Source organism: Schistocerca americana, chromosome 4, assembly GCF_021461395.2.
Source record: "Schistocerca americana isolate TAMUIC-IGC-003095 chromosome 4, iqSchAmer2.1, whole genome shotgun sequence".
In the NCBI taxonomy this organism is placed as follows: domain Eukaryota; kingdom Metazoa; phylum Arthropoda; class Insecta; order Orthoptera; family Acrididae; genus Schistocerca; species Schistocerca americana.
Window position 1 is genome coordinate 828,037,375 of NC_060122.1, and position 20,661 is coordinate 828,058,035.

Sequence of the window (20,661 nt, forward strand, 5' to 3'; positions counted from 1 at the left end):
CATAAAAGGTTCTCCCTCACTGCACAGTTTGGCAGCAATCCATATGCAACACATCGTGTCAGCAAACATCGGCGAAGATAGTCCAGTGATGTGCAGCAGAATGTATTTTGATGAAGTCTACACAGGATGTGTTTTTAGAAGTTTTGAAGGTTCCTGGTCAAATTCTTTACCTGGCGACAAAAACAGACATCGCACATGTGCAACTAGCATTTTGCATTTGGGGGAATCACTTTAACACTGCATGATGACAATCCTCCTGTCTTCGAAAATCTCGCCATATAATTATGGATTTGTTTGTCCTCAGTCAGTTAACAGAAGAAATTTGTTCTCCTGTATGTATCTCTTGCACACACCAGTCAAAACTTCTTTGTGTAGGACTGTTATAACTTTCCCAGATTTTGATGAAGTAATGACAACATTCCTATATTTTGTGTTCATCTTTCCTTTCCATGCCTTTTATGAAAATACTGATGAATACAATATACTGAGCATTAGTTTCGTTTATTTTCAATGTAAGTAATGTAAAAAGCAGTGGTTGGGAAGGGAGTAAGACAGGGTTGTACCCTCTCCCCGATGTTGTTCAATCTGTATATTGAGCAAGCAGTAAAGGAAACAAAAGAAAAATTCGGAGTAGGTATTAAAATTCATGGAGAAGAAATAAAAACTTTGAGGTTCGCCGATGACATTGTAATTCTGTCAGAGACAGCAAAGGACTTGGAAGAGCAGTTGAATGGAATGGACAGTGTCTTGAAAGGAGGATATAAGATGAACAGCAACAAAAGCAAAACAAGGATAATGGAATGTAGTCGAATTAAGTCGGGTGATGCTGAGGGAATTAGATTAGGAAATGAGACACTTAAAGTAGTAAAGGAGTTTTGCTATTTGGGGAGCAAAATAACTGATGATGGTCGAAGTAGAGAGGATATAAAATGTAGACTGTCAATGGCAAGGAAAGCGTTTCTGAAGAAGAGAAATTTGTTAACATCGAGTATAGATTTAAGTGTCAGGAAGTCATTTCTGAAAGTATTTGTATGGAGTGTAGCCATGTACGGAAGTGAAACATGGACGATAAATAGTTTGGACAAGAAGAGAATAGAAGCTTTCGAAATGTGGTGCTACAGAAGAATGCTGAAGATTAGATGGGTAGATCACATAACTAATGAGGAAGTATTGAATAGGATTGGGGAGAAGAGAAGTTGTGGCACAACTTGACCAGAAGAAGAGATCGGTTGGTAGGACATGTTCTGAGGCCTCAAGGGATCACCAATTTAGTACTGGAGGGCAGCGTGGAGGGTAAAAATCGTAGAGGGAGGCCAAGAGATGAGTACACTAAGCAGATTCAGAAGGATGTAGGTTGCAGTAGGTACTGGGAGATGAAGAAGCTTGCACAGGATAGAGTAGCATGGAGAGCTGCATCAAACCAGTCTCAGGACTGAAGACCACAACAACAACAACAATGTAAAAATTGAAAACAAAAAAGTATAAAATAGTTTCCACATAGCACCTCGGCGCCGCGACCCTCCCCTCAGGTTACCATCCTGCACCCTTCCCACTGTGCCAACCACTACCTTGAAACGACGCTAACAAATATGGCTCATGCCTCACCCGGACTGCACAGCAAATGCTATTTTTTTTCTAAACGGTAGACCATCTGGAGCTCCCCCTTCTGTCACCTTCATTTCTGGCCAAGTCCTGTATATACTATAAATGTGGAGGAAATCGGCAAACATGAAAAGGTGCGGTCCCTTTGTCACTAGTGAACAGCTCGTGGAAGTAAATGCACATTTCTGAAATTAGTGATTGATTGTGATTTATTGTAGTACTTACTGCTGGGAAAAAATGATGACATTCTACACTAACAGTTACATAAGAGGTTTGGAAAGTAAATAGTGGCAACTATTTATTCACAACCGACACAAAAGAGTTACATGTTTGCACCTTTTCCTTCAAAGTAGTCACCAGCATTGTGTAAAACCCATTGCCAGAGATGTGGAAGGCATAGTGTACCATTAGCAGAGCCTATTCTGTTGATGATGTGAATGGAGCGGTCTAAAGTTATGGTGATTCTCGTGTACGACTGTGGTGGTGTTACCCTAATGGATTATGTTCCTCCATGGCAGACCATCAATGCACAGTATTACTGTTTGTTTTTGGAGCATCACCTGCAACCAGCTTTGCAAAAGAAGCGGCGACACTTTCTGCGCAACCCACCCATTATTTTGCACGACAATGCTGTGGCTGCTCTGTTCGGTCGATGGGACTGGGAAGTTCTGTAGCATCCGACATACTACCCACACTTAAGTCCTTGTGACTTTGATTTGATTCCAAAGATGAAGCAACCACTTCATGGCATTCGCTTCAGAACTGTTCCAGAGATTTGACAGGCAGTAGACCGTTCCATTTGCACCATTAACAGAACAGGCACTGGTAACGGTATACTATGCCTGCCACATTGCTGGCAACGGGTTCTACACAATGCTGGTGACTGCTTTCAAGGACAGTAGCAGGTGCAAACATGTAACTCTTTTGTATTGGTTGTGAATAAATAGTTGCCACTATTTAAGTTCCAACACTCATAGAAAAACTGAACACATCTGACATTTAGGAAAACGTTTGATTAAAGTCTCTTTACAACACTTATCAATCATTTAATAAATGAGTATGATTCATATGCTGTAATATACACTGGGGGAAAAAAAACTTAGTACACCTGGAAAGACAACGTTAATTTTGATCTGCCATATGCCACCTGTGGTATAGTAGATGTACCGATACGGTTTCAACGTCGTCTGTCAACAGGCGGCATAGTTACCAGAGTGCCATCTACGTCTACCCTTTAATACGGAATGCTCGCAGCCGGAAGGCTCAGTGTGGTGCAAATGCGCGAAGCAAGCAGGCAACCGTGCCACGGAGATATGCTCGTGATTCCTACAGCCAAATTAGCGAGTTTGAATGGGTTCAAATAATTTTGGCCTCCTGAGTGGCAGCACGGTCCTTTTAGAGAACTGCCACACCAGTGGGACGTGCCGTGCCAGTTATCCAAGATGCTGGTATCAGTGGTCATGTGAACATTTTCACAACCGTAGATGAGGATCTGGATGTCCACACAATGCAGACACCTGCCAAGATGATCATATTGTAAGGGCAGCAGTGGCAGATTGTACCACTACCACAGGTAGGAGGGTTTGTGAGCCCAGACGCGTCAGCAGTAGGACTACAGGCACACATACCTCTAGCCTGTCTTCCACTCTCGCCATAGCACTGACGTGCACGGCTAGATTGGTGCTTTCGGAGGCTCACTTAGAAGATGAAATGGCGTGCTGTGGTCTTCAGTGGTGAAAGTAGATTCTGCCTGCGTGCAATACGTATAACGCAGACCTGGTGTGCACTGCACTGCAGCACGCATTCATCCAAGACACACTGGCCCCAGCCCAGGCCTTATAATCTGGGGTGCGATAAGCTACGACTCTCGTTCGCCCTCGGTGTTTCTGAGGGGGACGCTAACCAGTGCTCGGTACATGCAGAATGTTGTTAGATCCATTCGCTTGTCATTACTGCAACAGGAAGGTGATGTATTGTTCCAACAGGATCATACTTGCCCACACACTACCCGTTAAACACAATGTGCTCTGCAAGACGTTCAGCAACTTTCCCGGCCAGCACGATCTCCGGACCTGTCTCCAATCGAGCAGGTGTGGGATATGCTGGGACGAGAAGTGACTTGTGAAATTCAATCGACAACTCTTACAGAACTACGTGAACAGGTCAAGCAGGTGTGGCGTAATGTTTCCCAGGAGAGTATTCGCCATCTGTGCCTGACTGGATGCTGAAGTCAGTGCTCGCATTGCCGCCCACGGGGGCTACACCGTGTACTAATATGGATGTATCAGCACGAGTTGATACCTGGTACCTCAGAACTGCATGTGTTATTGATCTGTAAATGTTACCACTTCCAACAGTCATTTTATTGTGCCCATCTGCGACTCAGCGTCTCCCGTATATGGTGAGTAGCAACTATCCTTTTCGTAATACAGTAATCATTTCATGTACGCCACTTGCACTGTTACAATACTGTGATCCAAAAACCTCTAAAAGGGGTTTTCTGACAGTGCATCTTACAACAGACTTATAGATTTGGGCCTAATTCAAAACATATGTGTAAATTAAATTTTAATCAGTCTGCTTGCATAGTTTAAAGTAATACCTATATGTTACTTTCAGGTTGAAAAATGAATGAAGATTCCTGCACTGATGGAAACAATGGAACTCCTGCAGAGTGTTCAATAAGAACTGTTTCTGTTGGAAGTGAAGTTGATTTATCAGTTCAGCCCCAGAAAAGAAAAATTAAGGAGTAAAACTCCCCAAATGTTTCGTATGATTCCAGATCAAAAGGTGATTTTAAATCATATATTCTTTTCTAGTGAATAGCATGGTGATCAGCACTACCTCTGTGCTAGACATTATGCAAACTGAAATGCCAATTTCTTACAAATGTCATCAATATCTCCACATCAGAAAAATACAGAAACTTGGAAAATAATCATGCATTTTGTATGAGATTGTAACCTATACATATAACTGCCAGCTCCTATACACACTAATGTAATAAGATGCTGGAAATGTGTTACATAGACCGAATTCCAATGAAATTAAATAAAAGAAAAAAAAAGTTGGTGAATATTAACAACAGAGTAAAGTAACATCTACGACAATCCTCAAAACAGAAATGGTTCAGTTTGGAATAGGGCAATTGCTAAACTTCAACTGCTATTGATCTAAGTAGAGTGTCACTGCAAAATGAACTTGCTCAAAGCAATAAAAGTTTGTTTTCACCCCAGACAGACTGTATCCATGTGTATCCTGCTATGAGTAGCATTTCAGGATTGCTATGAAAATATGGGCAAATGACAGTGGAAGCAGATATATACAACAAATTTGATTAATTATCTGATGATGCTTAGTAGCAGATCAAATTGCATAGTCACAAAAACAAACTGAAAATTATATTGATTGAGACAAAAACAAAATTGTGGATATGAATACAAATGTGTAATTTTGTATTTCAACATTTTTATTGACATATCTACCAGATAAAAACGATCTCAAGTCTGTCCATTCATTCTGGAATTATTAGCATGAGGGCATTCAATAAGTAATGCAACACATTTTTTTCTCTGCCAATTTCAGTTGAAAAAAATGTGGACTTTGTTGTGAGACATCATACGTAGAATATTTCTGCTTCAGCCTCTATAGTTTCATGAAATTCCGATACGTGGCATCTATACGTAGCCTTCAAAATGGCAATTGTAACAGATGCATTCCAAAAAGAGAGCTGTCACTGAGGTTAGTTTGGTGGATAACCAGAACATTACAGACATTCATAGGCACTTGCAGTATGTCTATGGAGACTTTGCAGTGAACAGAAGCATGGTGAGTCGTTGGGGGAAGTGTCTGCCATCATCCCAACAAGGTCACACAGACCTGTCCGATCTCCCGTGTGCCAACTGACCGCATACTGCCATTGTGCTACAATTATGAAACTGAACGGACAAATTCAGAATGTTCACTGCCACAAAAAAATGCAAAAACTTCTCCTTCCTTCTGACAACGCAAGGCCTCATACAAGTCTGCACACCTGACAGGGGCTCACCAAACATTGGACTGTTCTTCCTCATCCACCCTACAATTCGGATCTCGCACCTTGCAACTTCCATCTGTTTGTCTCAATGAAGGACGCACTCTGCAGGAAGCAGTAAATTGTTGATGAAGATGTTATTGATGCAGCAAGACATTGACCCCAACATCAACAAGTGAAGTGGTACCACTCAGTGAACAGGCCCTCCAAGTAAGGTGGTGTAAGGCCACCACACTGAATGGAGATTATGTTGAAAAATTGGATTTTGCAGCCAAAAGAGTGGAAAATAATATGGTGTACTGGAATCCTGAATAAAACCAACCTGATTTTGAAAAAAAAAATGTGCTGCATTACTTATTGAACACTCCTTGTACATTACCATTTCAGCAAAATTCAAGACGAACCAAAAACGGATGAACTAACAGCTCCCCATAGTGAATTTCCACATTGACATCAGTGTTGTACCTCCCACCGGAAGTGACCTCATTTGATTTACAACCAACATACAGCTGGTTCTAGTGTGGAAAATGAACTCCCATTTTTCATCTTTGAGGGGTGTGTACTACGTGGTCTTAATAGTGGGCATCATAGACATATGATTATCAACTTGGAATAATGTATCTCTCTAAGAGGTGAAAGGAGGAACTGAATTGAAATTGATAACTTTATAGCTAAACAGTCATTGTCCAACTTTCCAAACAGACCAGCAGCAAATGTTTCCCCTTCAATTACTATATAGTATGTCTTTTGATTATGACAGCCTATTATAACTGCAAGAAGTCAGTTTATCTTCTTGGTATATGCCTACAAAGGTACTGTATATCTACCTGGTTAGCCAAACTGTGTAATACATAATACCATAAGATTTCGCAGAGTCTGTATTCAAGTAGTCTAATACAAGTAGGTTTCTTGAAAAATTCTTACGTTATACAAGGAAAGCCATCTCTGTATATTTCTTTTGGTCCATAACACTCAATTGATGGAAGAACAGTACATTTCAACACTGTTTTTTCAACATCTTCATACCTATAACCACCAAACTGAAAATAGAATAAAAAGTCCACTATCAACATGACAGAACAATTCACATATGTTAAATTATAAGTTGTGCAATTCTGAGATTTGTCAACAACATTAATAAACAATATTCAGCCATTAATAAAGAAGGAACTGTTAAAGTGATCCTTCAAATTTTCCAGATAAAATTGATGGTTTAAAAACTTTTAGGTTTACTGCAGAGTAGTCATTTTCTTTTTACATGATATTTCAATAACATCTCGATTTGTTTTCATCATGTATCGAGTTCAGACTTCATTGCCTGCTGATGGATTCCAATCAAAATGAATGGTATACACTATGTGCCACTGTAGCAGTTGTTTCCCAACACCTGTCTAACATATGACATTCCGCATTGTTGGACAAAGATGTAAGGAATGCAACCGTTATGCCCACCTCATCCAACCATCTAATCAGGTGTGTCTGAAAAGTGTCTCACCTGTGAGCTAAAAATGTAAAATGCAAAGATACTAGCATCATGGTGCAGGCAACTAATTTCTGCAGATAATTTGATCAAAACAGGTAGACAGTTAGAAATGTGAAATACAAAGATACTAGCATCATGGTGCAGGCAACTAATTTCTGCAGATAATTTGATCAACACAGGCAGAGGGTTCAGCTTGGTATCCAGTGCTCAGTTTGCTTGAACCACGTTGGGAAAAATCTCGGTCCACTATATCTGCTCATAAGCGTCTATTAACATTTGTTCTGGAGAATGGTATTTTCAAAAGGCATTTCTGATACTTAAATTTTTTTCATTTTGACATAGGCTTTCTGTTGATTTTTCAATTTTGGCCAACTATTTTATTGTTAAATAGTGTCAGAAAAATTGCTAGGGTGGAAAAAAGTGTATACCACTGACAGTTCAGTTGGAATTTAAACTATCCATCTGTACTCAATATTTGACAAACACAGGTAGGGGAAGTCCTCATACAACTGTGTAAGGGAAAATGACAACTAGGCAGCAAAACCAAAAAGTTGATAAACAGCAGTTCACAGGTTTCACCATCAGTCTTATTAACATGATCTTGGACATGTTTCAATGCAGTACCATCACTTGCACAGATATGTTACTGCAGCAATGCGGCATGCTTCAAAACATAATTAACAACTAAACAGAGTACAAATCCATTTTTATAGCACTGCCTGAAAATTAAAAAAGAAGCTATGTAACAATCCTCTGCAACATCAGCAGTAAAAGAATACAAAAGTAATGCAGCATTAACTTAATTCGGACACCTTAAAATAGTTGCACTTAAGTTGGAGTAAGAAGCACAAACATTTTACAAGAATAAAACTGTCAGTACAGCAACTGAAAGAGTTCCAGGTGACTGAAACAAATTGTCACTATAAAATTTCACACAATTAAGGAGCAAAGTTTGAGACAAGTACGACTAAATTGTCACTGTGCGATGTGCACAGAATCATTTTGTTGCAGTCTTATAACTGGAGATGAAAAGGTGACTGAAAGCTATGCTCTTCTGGGGTACAACAGCAGTTAGCATTCAGCACTGACCAAATGGAAAGAATCCTCCTTTCAGATTGATTAGAAGCATGCATATATTACTCATGCTATTCAACTGTTCCTGCATTCATTATTTCATATGAATGCAAAAATATAAGGTCCATTTAATAAATAACCAGAAAAGCTATAAGAAGTACAAAACTTGGCCAAAGTTTGTGCTTCTTTGATATGTTTAGGTGTGACATAGAACTATTGTCAGATGGGCCTGGTACACATGCCTCATGAACAGAATGCTGGGAATCAGTGAAACAAGATGGTGGCACACTTACAGGTTTGCACCAACATGAAGCAGTGTAGTGTCATTACATTTCTATTAGTTAAAGGGTTGAAACCAACCCAAATTCACTATTGGATGGCAGTGCAATAGGGTGGAAGCAGTTTGAGTTGAACACTAGTGTACGAGTTGGCATATAAGTTCAAACGGGGCGTAACAAGTGTTGAAGATACATCACACCCAGGATGCACTATATGCACAGTCTGTAAGAACAACACTGTGAGAATTGACACGGGAAAACAGGCATTTTATGGTGAGTGACATTGCAACTATGGTGAAGATTAGTGTTTGATCAGCCCATCGTACTGTTCATGATGTACTGATGTTCAAGAAAGTTTGTGCAATGTAATATGAAGGAAAGGCATGTGCTAGAGTCACCTTAGAGACAACCAAATACCTGAAGTTCATCTGCTTCCTCCTCCCCCAACCCATATTCCCTGGACATGGCAGCTTCAGAGTATCACATTTTTAACCCACTGAAAGAAGCTCTTAAGTGGCTCAAGGTCCACTGATGATGAAGTCCAGGCAGCACTGCGTAACAGGTTAGGCACACATACACCCCAGAATTCTTTGCACAGGGTACTGAGAAACTTATCTATTGCTGGCGTAAGTTCATATCCTCATCTACATACATACTCTGGAAGGCACCATGTGGTGTGTGGTGGATGGTACCCTGCACCACTACTAATCATTTCCTTTCCTGTTCCACTCGTAAATAGAGTGAAGGAGATAAGACTGCCTATACTCATCCATACGAACTCTATCTCTTGGATCTCATCTTCGTGGTCCTTATGTGGAATGTATGTAGGTGGCAGAAGAATCATTCTGCAGTCAGCTTCATATGCAGGTTCTCTAATTTTCTCAATACTATTCATCGAAACGAATGTCTTCTTTCCTCCAGGGATTCCCATTTATGTTCCCAAAGCTTCTCCACACTACTTAGCATTGCTAAAACCTATAGCTAAAAAATCTAGCAATCCACTTTTGAATTTCTTTGATGTCTACCATTCCCAAAATTCCATACCAACCGAATAGCTATTTCCTTTGTATTGTGAACCCCTGATTTATCAAAGAGAGTCTGATAATTCCTCACCCAATAACGCAGATCTGGAAATCTGAAGCCAAGACCATTACAGAATCGACATAGCCTTTGGTGGAGACGCTCCACTTGGCTCCAAACTAAAGGACCCTGATCAACTCAGGGAACAACGTTACAAATTGAGAGCTCTGCCTGCACCCTGTGTGCGAGGCTAGCAGCCTTCATCACCTCCGCCAGTCGCCTGTATGAACTGAAGATGGCCTCAGAACCCATGCAACAGATGTCCTTGGTGTCAGTGTGGCCCACAACTTGCAAACAACTGCACCTTGGATGCTCGTCAGCCACGGGCAAGGCCACCTCCACATCCCGAATGTGGCTCCCCGGCAGACATACCGAGTGCATACTGGCTGAACACTATCTGCCTATGGGGCTCCATAATATTCCTAATGTTGGAGCTCCTGACAACCAGAAAACTCCTGCCCACATGTTCCTCCTCAGATACTGCTGAAGGAACAGTGGCCTGATCACTCATAGGGCAATAGGTGAGGCCAGAACTCAAGGGGGATTACACTGAAAAATAAATGTTATAGTACATAATATTAATAGAGTTTTTTTTAAAAAAGTCAATTTTTTTTAATGATCTTTGTAATTCCCGCACTCTAATAGATGGGTGTCTTTAAAGCAAAGCATTAACAGGCTTAAGATTTTGTGATTAACTACATGCATGATTAGTTTGTTAGGTACTACCTAGAAAAATTAAATATTTTATGTAAACTGATGGCAAATGCACGAGACTCAGAAATTACATGGGGCAATTTTCTAAAGAACAAGAGCAATTAATTTGACAATTGACCCCTTAGAAACCAATGTGGATGATTACAATTTTAAAGATACCAAACAGTGCATGTATCAAGCATTCCTTTCTTCCTAATTAAATACAGCTAAAATGGTAAAATAAAAGGATAAAATGTCACTATGGTTAAAGTCCAGATAATTCAAAACCATCGCAGTTTTACATTAGGCTAAAAGAGAGGAGGAGGGAAGGTACCAGTGGTGAAGAGGCCACAGCGAAGAGGTCACTCCCACCTCCTCACACCAAGTGCCTGTGCCGAGAGGTACACTCTGTATTTGTTCCTCACTGATATCGATGAAGGATACACTACAGATGGATTATAGTACCACTAACATTTATTCTGTCTAAAATTGGATGAGAAATGTAAGACTTTCTAGAACCTAAGTGATTATTAGTGTAAAAAGTCAAATATTTACACTGTGCACAGGGCCAATGTTGCAGAGAGAAGAACTTACTCTATGTGCCCAAACCAACATGAAACTGCTAAAGGTGTAAAATATTGCTGTAATATCTACTTTCCCTCATGAAACATATTACTTGTCCTGCTATTATTGTATCGTTTGCATGTAACAGGTGTAAGAAAATTCCAAGGCTTTAGTTTTAGTCTCAGATGTGTGCACTCAGTGGTTTGCCATCAAAGGGATCTTCTTGCCATAAGATGAACTCCTGTGTCAGTTTTGTGTGGGTGATGTATAGTTGGCAGTATGACGGCTTCTTCATGAGGGGTTTGAAGAGAAGTATGCCATACCTTGGTCGTTTCCTTAATCATCCTCAGTTTCTTGGGGATTCTGGCAGGTTGCAATTCCATACCCCTGGCTTTCCAAATCTGACACCTCAGACTGATGCTAAATCATTTCCCAATATGCTTGTGGCTGTGGCTGTGGCTCTCTCTCTCTCTCTCTCTCTCTCTCTCTCTCTCTCTCTCTCTCTCTCTCTCTCTCTCTGTGTGTGTGTGTGTGTGTGTGTGTGTGTGTGTGTGTGTGTGTGTGTGTGAGTGAGAGAGAGGTTGGGGCGGGGGGGGGGGGGGGGGGGGGGGGCAACTAGCATTTGACATGACAGTTTCTACCAATGGCTTGTTGGTTTTCTAAAAATCTTGTCCCTCATATAGGCACAGAGACAGCAAGGTAGGTAGCTATCAGTTTGTAAAGCTCAACATGGTGGTGATGGTGGCCATTTCAGTAATTTCAGGTATGGGAAAGAAGTGAAAGGAGGAAGGAGGTGGTACAGGTTATTTTGGAATAATTCACTGTTAACCTGAAATGTGGTGCTACATCAGTTTTCATAGGTTCAATTCCAGATGGGGTCAACATAATTAGATCTCTTTTTAAATTGTTTTCTTTTGTCCCTACAGAGTAATTTTCCTTCTTGTTTTCTGGAAATGAAGACAACAGCACTCCTCTGCAATCACTGTTCAGAGCCCTTTAGCCTTGTGGCTCTTTCAGCCATTGGGAAGTGAGGCCACTAGTCAGTTTAAATCTTGGCACACGCGAGCATCGCTCAGGGTGAGATATGATAAGCAAGGTGGATGTTCGAGACATTCCAATTCCATATTCTGTACTGCTCTTATGGATGAATGGGCAGTATGGAGACGAGTACATGTTGCAACAAAACACTAGCAGTCTTTTGTTGTGACACAGGAAATGGCTGCTTCTCCTGCTGCATCATTGAAGTAGCTACCATAGGAGCACTGTGTTTGTGGGCTCAGGAGGACTAGTAACAGAAACTATCACTATTAAATTGGAGGCAATTATCTGTTTTCTTAATGTTTTAGCACAGTTTTGATATTTTATTGATTTCATGTTGTCATTCATATTTCTTAAGGATTGTTGATAGAGAACACATTTAGCCACCAAGACCTTGAAACAGGTTTTTAAAGGTCTTTGTGCCTGGTTGCATTTTTCATCAAAATCCATAAATTAATAACAGCCACAGAGTTCAACAGAGACTAGTATGGTTAAAATAATGTTCCTATTTCTTTATAACACAATGTTCACAGTTCTGTCTTCAAGCTACCCCCTTCTGCATTATCCTGTATGCCGAAACATTATCAGTAAAACATTTCTTTTGAAGTGTAAAAAATACACCGGTATCCATCCCCTTACTTTTGATCTTCTCTGAACGTGGTGAACCAAAATGTCAACTCCATATCACTCCAGGTAAATGTACAGCAGTTCTTCACTTTACTGACAAGAGGACTCACTGGAAAAGAGATCCTACTGGTGATAGACTCTCTCACAAGAACAACAGCTACCTGGTCGGTTTGTTGGTTTAAAAGGGGGGAGGGGAGAAGGGACCAAACTGTGAGGTCATCGGACCCTTGTTCCCAGTAGAACAATTACCCATGGGAAAGAAGAAAACAAAGACAACGCATGGCACAATAACAGGAGAAAGGAAGAACCAGAAGAACGATAAGACAACACACACTACAATGGACAAAACAGGACAAGAAAACCACAGAGAGACGCAAGAAATAGGGAGAAGAGATCAAAAACAAGAAAGCAGATGACCATAGCTGATGTGTTGTCTTCATCATCATTTCATCCCCATCTGGCACACAGGTCACCCAATGCAGCATCGGATGTAATAAGAACTGCACCAAGGCGGCTGGACCTGCCCCACAGGGGACCTCCTGGCCAATGACGCCAAACGCTCATCTCATTTCCACTGGGTGCTGGACCCATTGCTGAAATAATGGATGTGGGAAATATGAGCAAACTGTATTTTTACACATTTAATCAGCTCCTTCAGAAAAAACATTAACAGTTATTGTGGCATGTCACAAACAGCTATTGACAATACAAAAACTCAGACTCCATGTTCTGATTTTGACGACAATACATGACAAACTGATGGATTGATGCTTGATTATTTTCCTCGTGGAAACCTTGCTCTGTATCCTGAACAACAAATCAATAATTTTCAGAACAATCCCTAGGATAATAAGCTCATCTACCTTTAGACAAAATTTTTGTACAGTGGTAGAAGGGAGTGCCAGAAACAACATACTAAAAGTCCTGATCAGTGGAGTGTGAGTGTGGGGAAGGGATGGGAGGAGCATGGAGCATGGGGGAGGGGAGATGGTTCTAGAGGTGAGTCTTAAGTTTACCTTGAATAACTCAAAAACCGAAAATCTTTTCCAGTACAAAATTAAACTATGTTAAATTTTCTACTAAAAAAACCCTATTCAGTTTCCATGTTGCAGAGAATGGAAAAATAACAGATTATTTTTAATAATGTTTAATGATATAAAATTAATGCTTGTTGTTAAATGAAATGGGCTAACAACCAATATTAAAATGAGTATACCACATCTAAGTGCAACAGAACAGTATTAATTGATAAATTGTGTGGTGAGGGTATGACAGGGTGGAGCAGGGAAGGTGAGCTGAGCTGACCTGACCTGACGTGACCCAAGCCAGGCTGGGCCACAGCATATTTCACTTGGGACAGGCTCTGCACTGTGGTGTACAGTTGACAGCTCACTTGTTGAGCTTGTTTTACATATCAGCTAACTTAACAAATGCAAATAAGTACTCAATAAATTAAAAATTACTTCACTATATAAACAGGAGCACTGTGATGTTATTTTGTCTAATCGTGTAAGAGAACTGGACAGGAAATGCTAGGTAAACTAAAAAGCAAGGAGCGTGCATGATGAGGGAAAGTTGTCTTTCCCGGATGAATGATACATCTGCCATACAAGATGACTAAGAATCAATTTCCTCTCTAGCAGTGTAACATTTTGAGGGCACGTCTGTGCACTGCATAAGATGTGGGAAACATCCTGTAGACGTATTTTTTGACACACAGAGGGCGGGAAATTGCCCGCTTGCTCTTCCATGTGCAGAGCTATGGAGGAGGGAGACAGAACCGCAACCCAGCGACATGTCTTCCCTATACTCACACTCCACCTCCCCCCCCCCCCTCCCCCCAACCCCTCGCCAGCCTGTCGCACAGCCAGAACACAATTTATCTCTTAATACAGTTCTAATCCACTAAGATGTGGTACACACATACTGGTGTCTGCCTAAGTGTTTAATGTGTGCACAAAAAGGCACAGCACAGGGCAAACAGGCACAGCGTGAAGAGTATATACAGCTGAGCCGTTTGTACTAAAATTACTTGTCAGTACCGCAGCTCAACCAGCATGGGGGCTCTGTCGCCTGCCACTATACAGGATGCGGATTGAGGATCGCAGTTCATACCTACACTGGAGCAGTCTGCCCTGAGGCTGTTCAGTCCTGGGCTACAGTGAGCCAGTTCCTGCCCAGGGTAGCAGCCGCAACCACCAGCACAGGGGCAGTGGGTGACTGCCCACTACGACACAGTATCAGCTGCCTTCCCACACCGTAGAGATGTGGGGCGAGGATTGTGCTACCACCGGCACAATGGGCCTTGCAGAGGCTGCCAAGTGTGAAGAAACATCACCAGTGGAGTAGGTAATGTCATGAAGGTCACAGTCAGCTAACACCATGCTCTATCAGCAATTCAGAGTGTCAACAATACATGAGGGAACAGGATTCCTTGGCCAAGTCACCACCATCTTGTATTGGGCTGTGGTAAGATGAATTAATAAAGAGAATTTAGTACTGCAGACTACTACTCTGCTGCTGCCTCCCATCCAACCAACATACCCAGCTACCAAAACTATTACAACTGGTTAATCTGTGCTTCAATTAACAATACACACTATTTTATATCATTTAAAAACTATATTTAATAATCTGGAATTTTTCCATGGAAATTATTGGTCCTAGAAGGGAAGACGAACTGGACCCTTTTTGTAGGAAATCTAATGTAGTTTAATTATGTATTGGAAAACTTTTTTGCTAGAAGCTGCAGTTTTCTAGTTATTCAAGAAAAACATAAAAAAGTGGCCTTTAGCCCCCACCCCCCCTCCACTCACCATTCCCCATCTTCACCACACATCACTTGTGATTTTTAGTATGTTGTTCATGGCACTCCCTTCTACCAATGGATCAAAATCTGCAACTACATGAATTTTTCCCCTAATTTTCTTAGTTTCCTTCACTGATTGGACTCTAACATTGCACTGTCATCCAGTTTTGAGCTATGCTGAAAGTGTCAAGTCCCTAGCTTATTAAAAAGTTAGTTTACAATCAAGTGCAAAAATTGCACCAAACAGACATGAAAAAGACTACTTTTTGCAGTTTTTACACTTTTATGATTGAGTCCACTTCCTAATCATTAGGATTTCTGATTTTAATTTCTCAAAATACCACTAAGCAACTGCTAAACATAATAAAGAATGTCAGATTTGAGTACTAGCAGAATATGAGTGTATTTTCACAATGCCTTTGCCTTGTCATTATTTTTGGGGGCCTTATATGCTTGAATTCCAAAAACTGAGTCTAGTTTTTTAAGTAGTTTAAAACATATTCTTTCTAATGAAAATGACTCACAAGGGAACCTCCCCATCGCACCCCCCTCAGATTTAGTTATAAGTTAGCACAGTGGATAGGCCCTGAAAAACTGAACACAGATCAATCGAGAAAACAGGAAGAAGTTGTGTGGAACTATGAAAAAAATAAGCAAAATATACAAACTGAGTAGTCCATGTGCAAGATAGGCAACATCAAGAAGAACATGAACTGAGGAGCGCCATGGTCCCGTGGTTTGTGTGAGCAGCTGCAGAACGAGAGGTCCTTGGTTCAAGTCTTCCCTCAAGTGATAATTTTAATTTTTTTCTTTTCGCAAAGTTATGATCTGTCTGTTCGTTCATTGACGTCTCTGTTCACTGTAATAAGTTTAGTGTCTGTTTTTTGTGACCGCACCGCAAAACCGTGCGATTAGTAGACGAAAGGACGTGCCTCTCCAATGGGAACCGAAAACATTTGATCGCAAGGTCATAGGTCAACCGATTCCTCCACAGGAAAATCCGTCTGGTATATTCTATACGACACTGGTGACAGCATGTGCGTCACATGACAGGAATATGTTGTCGACCCACCTGACTTGTACACTTGGCGAATGAGTAAAAATATTCTTCTATCTAGCCCGATTTAGGTTTTCTTGTGGATGTGATAATCACTCCCAAAAAAGTGATGAAAACAAGAGTTTGTCACATAAACTGCAACAAATGAATGCAACAGTTTCACAGTCGCACAGTTTTCCCTATGCTCTGTCAAAACATATGTTTTTAACGTTTTCATATTTTTCCGTGTGCAGACCGTCAAATCCTGTATATGTCCAAGCAAATCTGAACATGTCCTGGAATTTTGGAGAGCAAAGTTAATTATATATGATTGCCTGATCTTTGATAATTGTCGGAAAATAAAAAATTAAACTTTTTACTCGAGGGAAGACTTGAATCAAGGACCTCTCGTTCCGCAGATGCTCACGCTAACCACGGGACCACGGCGCTCTTGAGCTCACACTCTCCTTGATGTTGCCTATTTTACGCATGGACTACTCAGTTTGTATATTTTGCTTATTTTTTTCATAGTTCCACACAACTTCTTCCTGTTTTCTCGATTGATCTGTGTTCAGTTTTTCAGGGCCTATCCACTGTGCCAACTTACAACTAAATCTGAGGGGGGCGCGATGGGGAGGTACCCTTGTCAGAGGTTGCAGAACATACTTTTTTGTAAAGGATGGCTGAAAATACCTATTTTTGGTGTTTTTACAAATACTGAAAACTTTGCCCTCAATTTATAAAGTTTTGGAAAGCTGTTTATTTTATTTTATTTTTTATGTCATGGTTTGATGTCACGTGCCACAAATTGCTCTCCTGTGCCAATCTCTTCATTTCAAAGTTACACTTCCCTCCTACGTCCTCAATTATTTGTTGGATGTATTCTAATCTCTGTATTCCTTTACAGTTTTTGCCCTCTACAGCTCCCTCTAGTACCACACAAGTTATTCCCTAATGTCTGAACACATGTCCTGTCAGTCTGCCCCTTCTTCTTGCCAGTATTTTCCATATGATCCTTTCTTTGCCAATTCTGAGGAGATGAGGAGAACTTAATCATTCCTTATCTTGTCAGTCCACATAATTTTCAGTGTTCTTCTGTAGCATCACATCTCAGATGCTTTGAGTCTCTTCTTTCTGGTTTTCCCACAGTCCATGACTACTACCATGCAATGCTGTGCTCAAAATGTACATTGTCTGACATTTCTTCTTCAAATTAAGGCCAATGTTTGATAGTAGACTTGTCTTAAACACGAACACCCATTTTGCCTGTGGCAGTCTGCTTTTTATGTCCTCCTTGGTTCATACATGATAGGTTATTTGGCTTCCAAGGTAGCAGAATTCCTTAACTTCATATATGTCATGATCACCAATACTGATGTTGAGTTTCTCGCTATTCTCATTTTGCTACTTTTAATTACTTTCATTGGTTTACTGTCAAACCATATTCTGTACTCATTAGACTAGTTATTCCAATCAATAGCTCTTGTAAAAGAATGAGATTTTCACTCGGCAGCGGAGTGTGCACTGATAGGAAACTTCCTGGCAGATTAAAACTGTGTGCCGGACCGAGATTCAAACTCGGGACCTTTGCCTTTCACGGGCAAGTGCTCTACCATCTGAGCTACCCAAGCATGACTCATGCCCCGCCCTTACAGCTTTACTTCTGACAGTACCTCGTCTCCTACCTTCCAAACTTAACAGAAGCTCTTCTGCGAACCTTGTAGAACTAGCACTCCTGAAAGAAAGGATATTGGGGAGACATGGCTTAGCCACAGCCTGGGGGATGTTTCCAGAATGAGATTTTCACTCTGCAGTGGATTGTGTGCTGATATGAAACTTCCTGGCAGATTAAAACTGTGCGCCAGACCGAGACTCGAACTCGGGACCTTCGCCTTTTGCGGGCAAGTGCTCTACCACCTGAGCTACCCAAGCATGAGTCACACCCCATCCTCACAGCTTTATTTCTACTCTGAGAAGTCCAAGTGAAGTCCAAGGTGAAGCCAAGATGGTGAAGGGTTCACACCCATTGGGAAAGTTGTAAGTAGTGTGAAGAGAAGCTGCTGGAACAATAGCCAAAAGCAAACTCCAGGAGGTAAAAGAGAAGAGGGCTGTGCCCCATACTGGCAATCAAAGGAGTCATCAAAGAAGGAGGCATAGGATGGGTGGCCAGGCACGGCAGACAAACGGCATGGGTATCTGCTGGGGACAACATCAGTTGCAAGACTCGAGCCATCGTACCAGCCAGGCACGAATCATACAATCCATCACCTTGTACACATACCTAGTGAGAGAAATGGGGTGGTAGCTACAAGGAAGGTGTCTGTCTTTACCGGGCTTAGGTATGGATACGACAGTGACTTCACGCTAGCGTCTGGGAAACGTGCGCTCTGCCCAGGTGAGATTGTACGTAAGAAGGAGAAAGTGCTTGCCTGCAAGAGAAAGGTTCTGCAACATCTGGATGGGAACGTCATCTGGCCCTGGGGTGGAGGATCGGGATGAAGTGAGAGCATGACCTAGCTCCCTCACAGAAAAGGCAGCATTGTAGTACTCACAATTCTGAGAATAGAAGGGTATCACCCATGCCTCCTCCACTCGTCTCCAATGGAGGAAGGCAGGGTGATAGTGAGTGGAGCTCGAAATGTCTGCAAAATTGTGGCCCAAGGTGTTGGAGATAGCAATAGGGTCCCATACGACATCGTCTGTTATGGTCAGGCCAAAAATTGGGGAACAGACACTGGCCCCAGAGAGGTGTCAAAGATTAGCCAACACAATGGAAGAGGGAGAGAATCTTTTAAAAAAACTAGTAAATGAAATCCAGCTAGCTTTTTTGCTCTCCCAAAGAATACGATGACACAGCACACACAACTGTTTACAATGAATGCAGCTTGCCATTGTAGGACAACAGTTAAAAACATGCAGAACCCGTCTTCATGCGCGAATTGCACTGCAGCATACCTCAGTCCACCAAGGGACCATGACACAGTGAGGTAAAGATGAAGTGCAAGGAATGAAATAGTCTGCAGAGGCAAGAATAATGTTGCTAAGGTAGTCTATCTGGTCATCACAACTGCAGAAATAAAGTTGTTTGAAGGTCACCAGGAAGGAGTAAAGCCTTCAGTCGGTCTTAGAAAGCTGCTATTTAGGTGTGCACAGAGGCAGGGTGGGAGTCATCAAATGGATAGCATACAGGAAATGGTCACTTGAACACGTGTCAGAGAGAACGGACCACTGGAGACGATGGGCAGCTGGGCACTGCAGAAGGAAAGGTCGAAATGGGAACAGGTGTGCATGGAGTCTGAAAGGAACATGGGTGCTCCTGTGTTAAGGCAGACTAGGTTACGTTGATTGAGCAGAAGAGGGTGCATTAAAGTCAATGAGAAGCAGAAAGGGGTAATGGAATTCCCCTAAGCGGGAGGAAGTCTGTCCTAGTGACACCGAATGACAGAGGTACACAAATGGTACAAGGGGAAAAGATGAAATGAGGGAGGAAAATGAGGACTGCAACACCTTGAAGCAGGTTAGTCTCGGACATGGTTTGTCTGTGAATGTTATCCTGGATGAACAGCACGACTCTCCCACAAGGTGGAATGTCGTCCTCAGGGGGAAGGTCAAAGTGGAACAGAAAGAAATCCCAGAGATCAAAGCAGTCATGAGGACGCAGGGAAGAAGTGGATGCTGTGATTCCAAGAGCAGACGTAACTCCTCTTTTTTTTGGATCCAAGGCTGCAAATGTTCCATTGGAGGAAAGTCATGACAAGGAAAGGGGAGGACCGAAAAAATGAAAGGGTGTCACCTCGAAGGCTGCCAAGAGCCAGCCTTCGAAGACTCACTGCTTCCGGGGGCAGAGGATGGAGGATCCTGCTCAATGAGATCGACGGAGCCATCGGCATTCTCCTTCTGTCAGTCTGCAGATTCCAAGGCAGAAAAACGGTCAGTGGTGTACACAGTCGACACGGAGGTCGGCCAAGTGGGGGTACCGTGTGGCAACACTGTTGAAGAGGATCTTCACGTCAGCAAAGGAGAAGACAATTTGCCTCCGATTTCTTGGAGCCTTTACATGTGGCACATGATGATTCGGATGTCTTGACTGAAGGGATATAAGAAGTTGTTCCGGGAGTATTCCTTCCATTCTTTCTGGACAGCCAGTTATGTAGCATGTGATTTCACCCCGTGAGGCAGAAGTCTGGTGACTCGTTGCACAGCTGGAGGAGGAGGAGGAGGAAGAGGAGAAGATAGGGATGCTAACATGCCACAGGGCAATCTTACAACTGCAGTGTTGAATTTGAGATTGCATGTCTGTATGACTATATCCTTCGTGGAGTGAGATGTACCAAGAACAGTACT

The 20,661-nt window shown here is 41.8% G+C and overlaps 1 protein-coding gene across 1 annotated transcript in view; it reads right to left on the reverse strand.

The window, feature by feature from the left end:
- The window catches only part of LOC124612485 (TM2 domain-containing protein CG11103), a 35,592-nt gene that overhangs the window by 3,689 nt on the left and 11,242 nt on the right, over positions 1 to 20,661 (reverse strand). Inside the window, exon 3 of the mRNA XM_047140719.1 lies at positions 6,560 to 6,675. Coding sequence (XP_046996675.1) covers positions 6,560 to 6,675 — 116 coding nt within the window. The remainder of the gene's footprint in view (positions 1 to 6,559; positions 6,676 to 20,661) is intronic.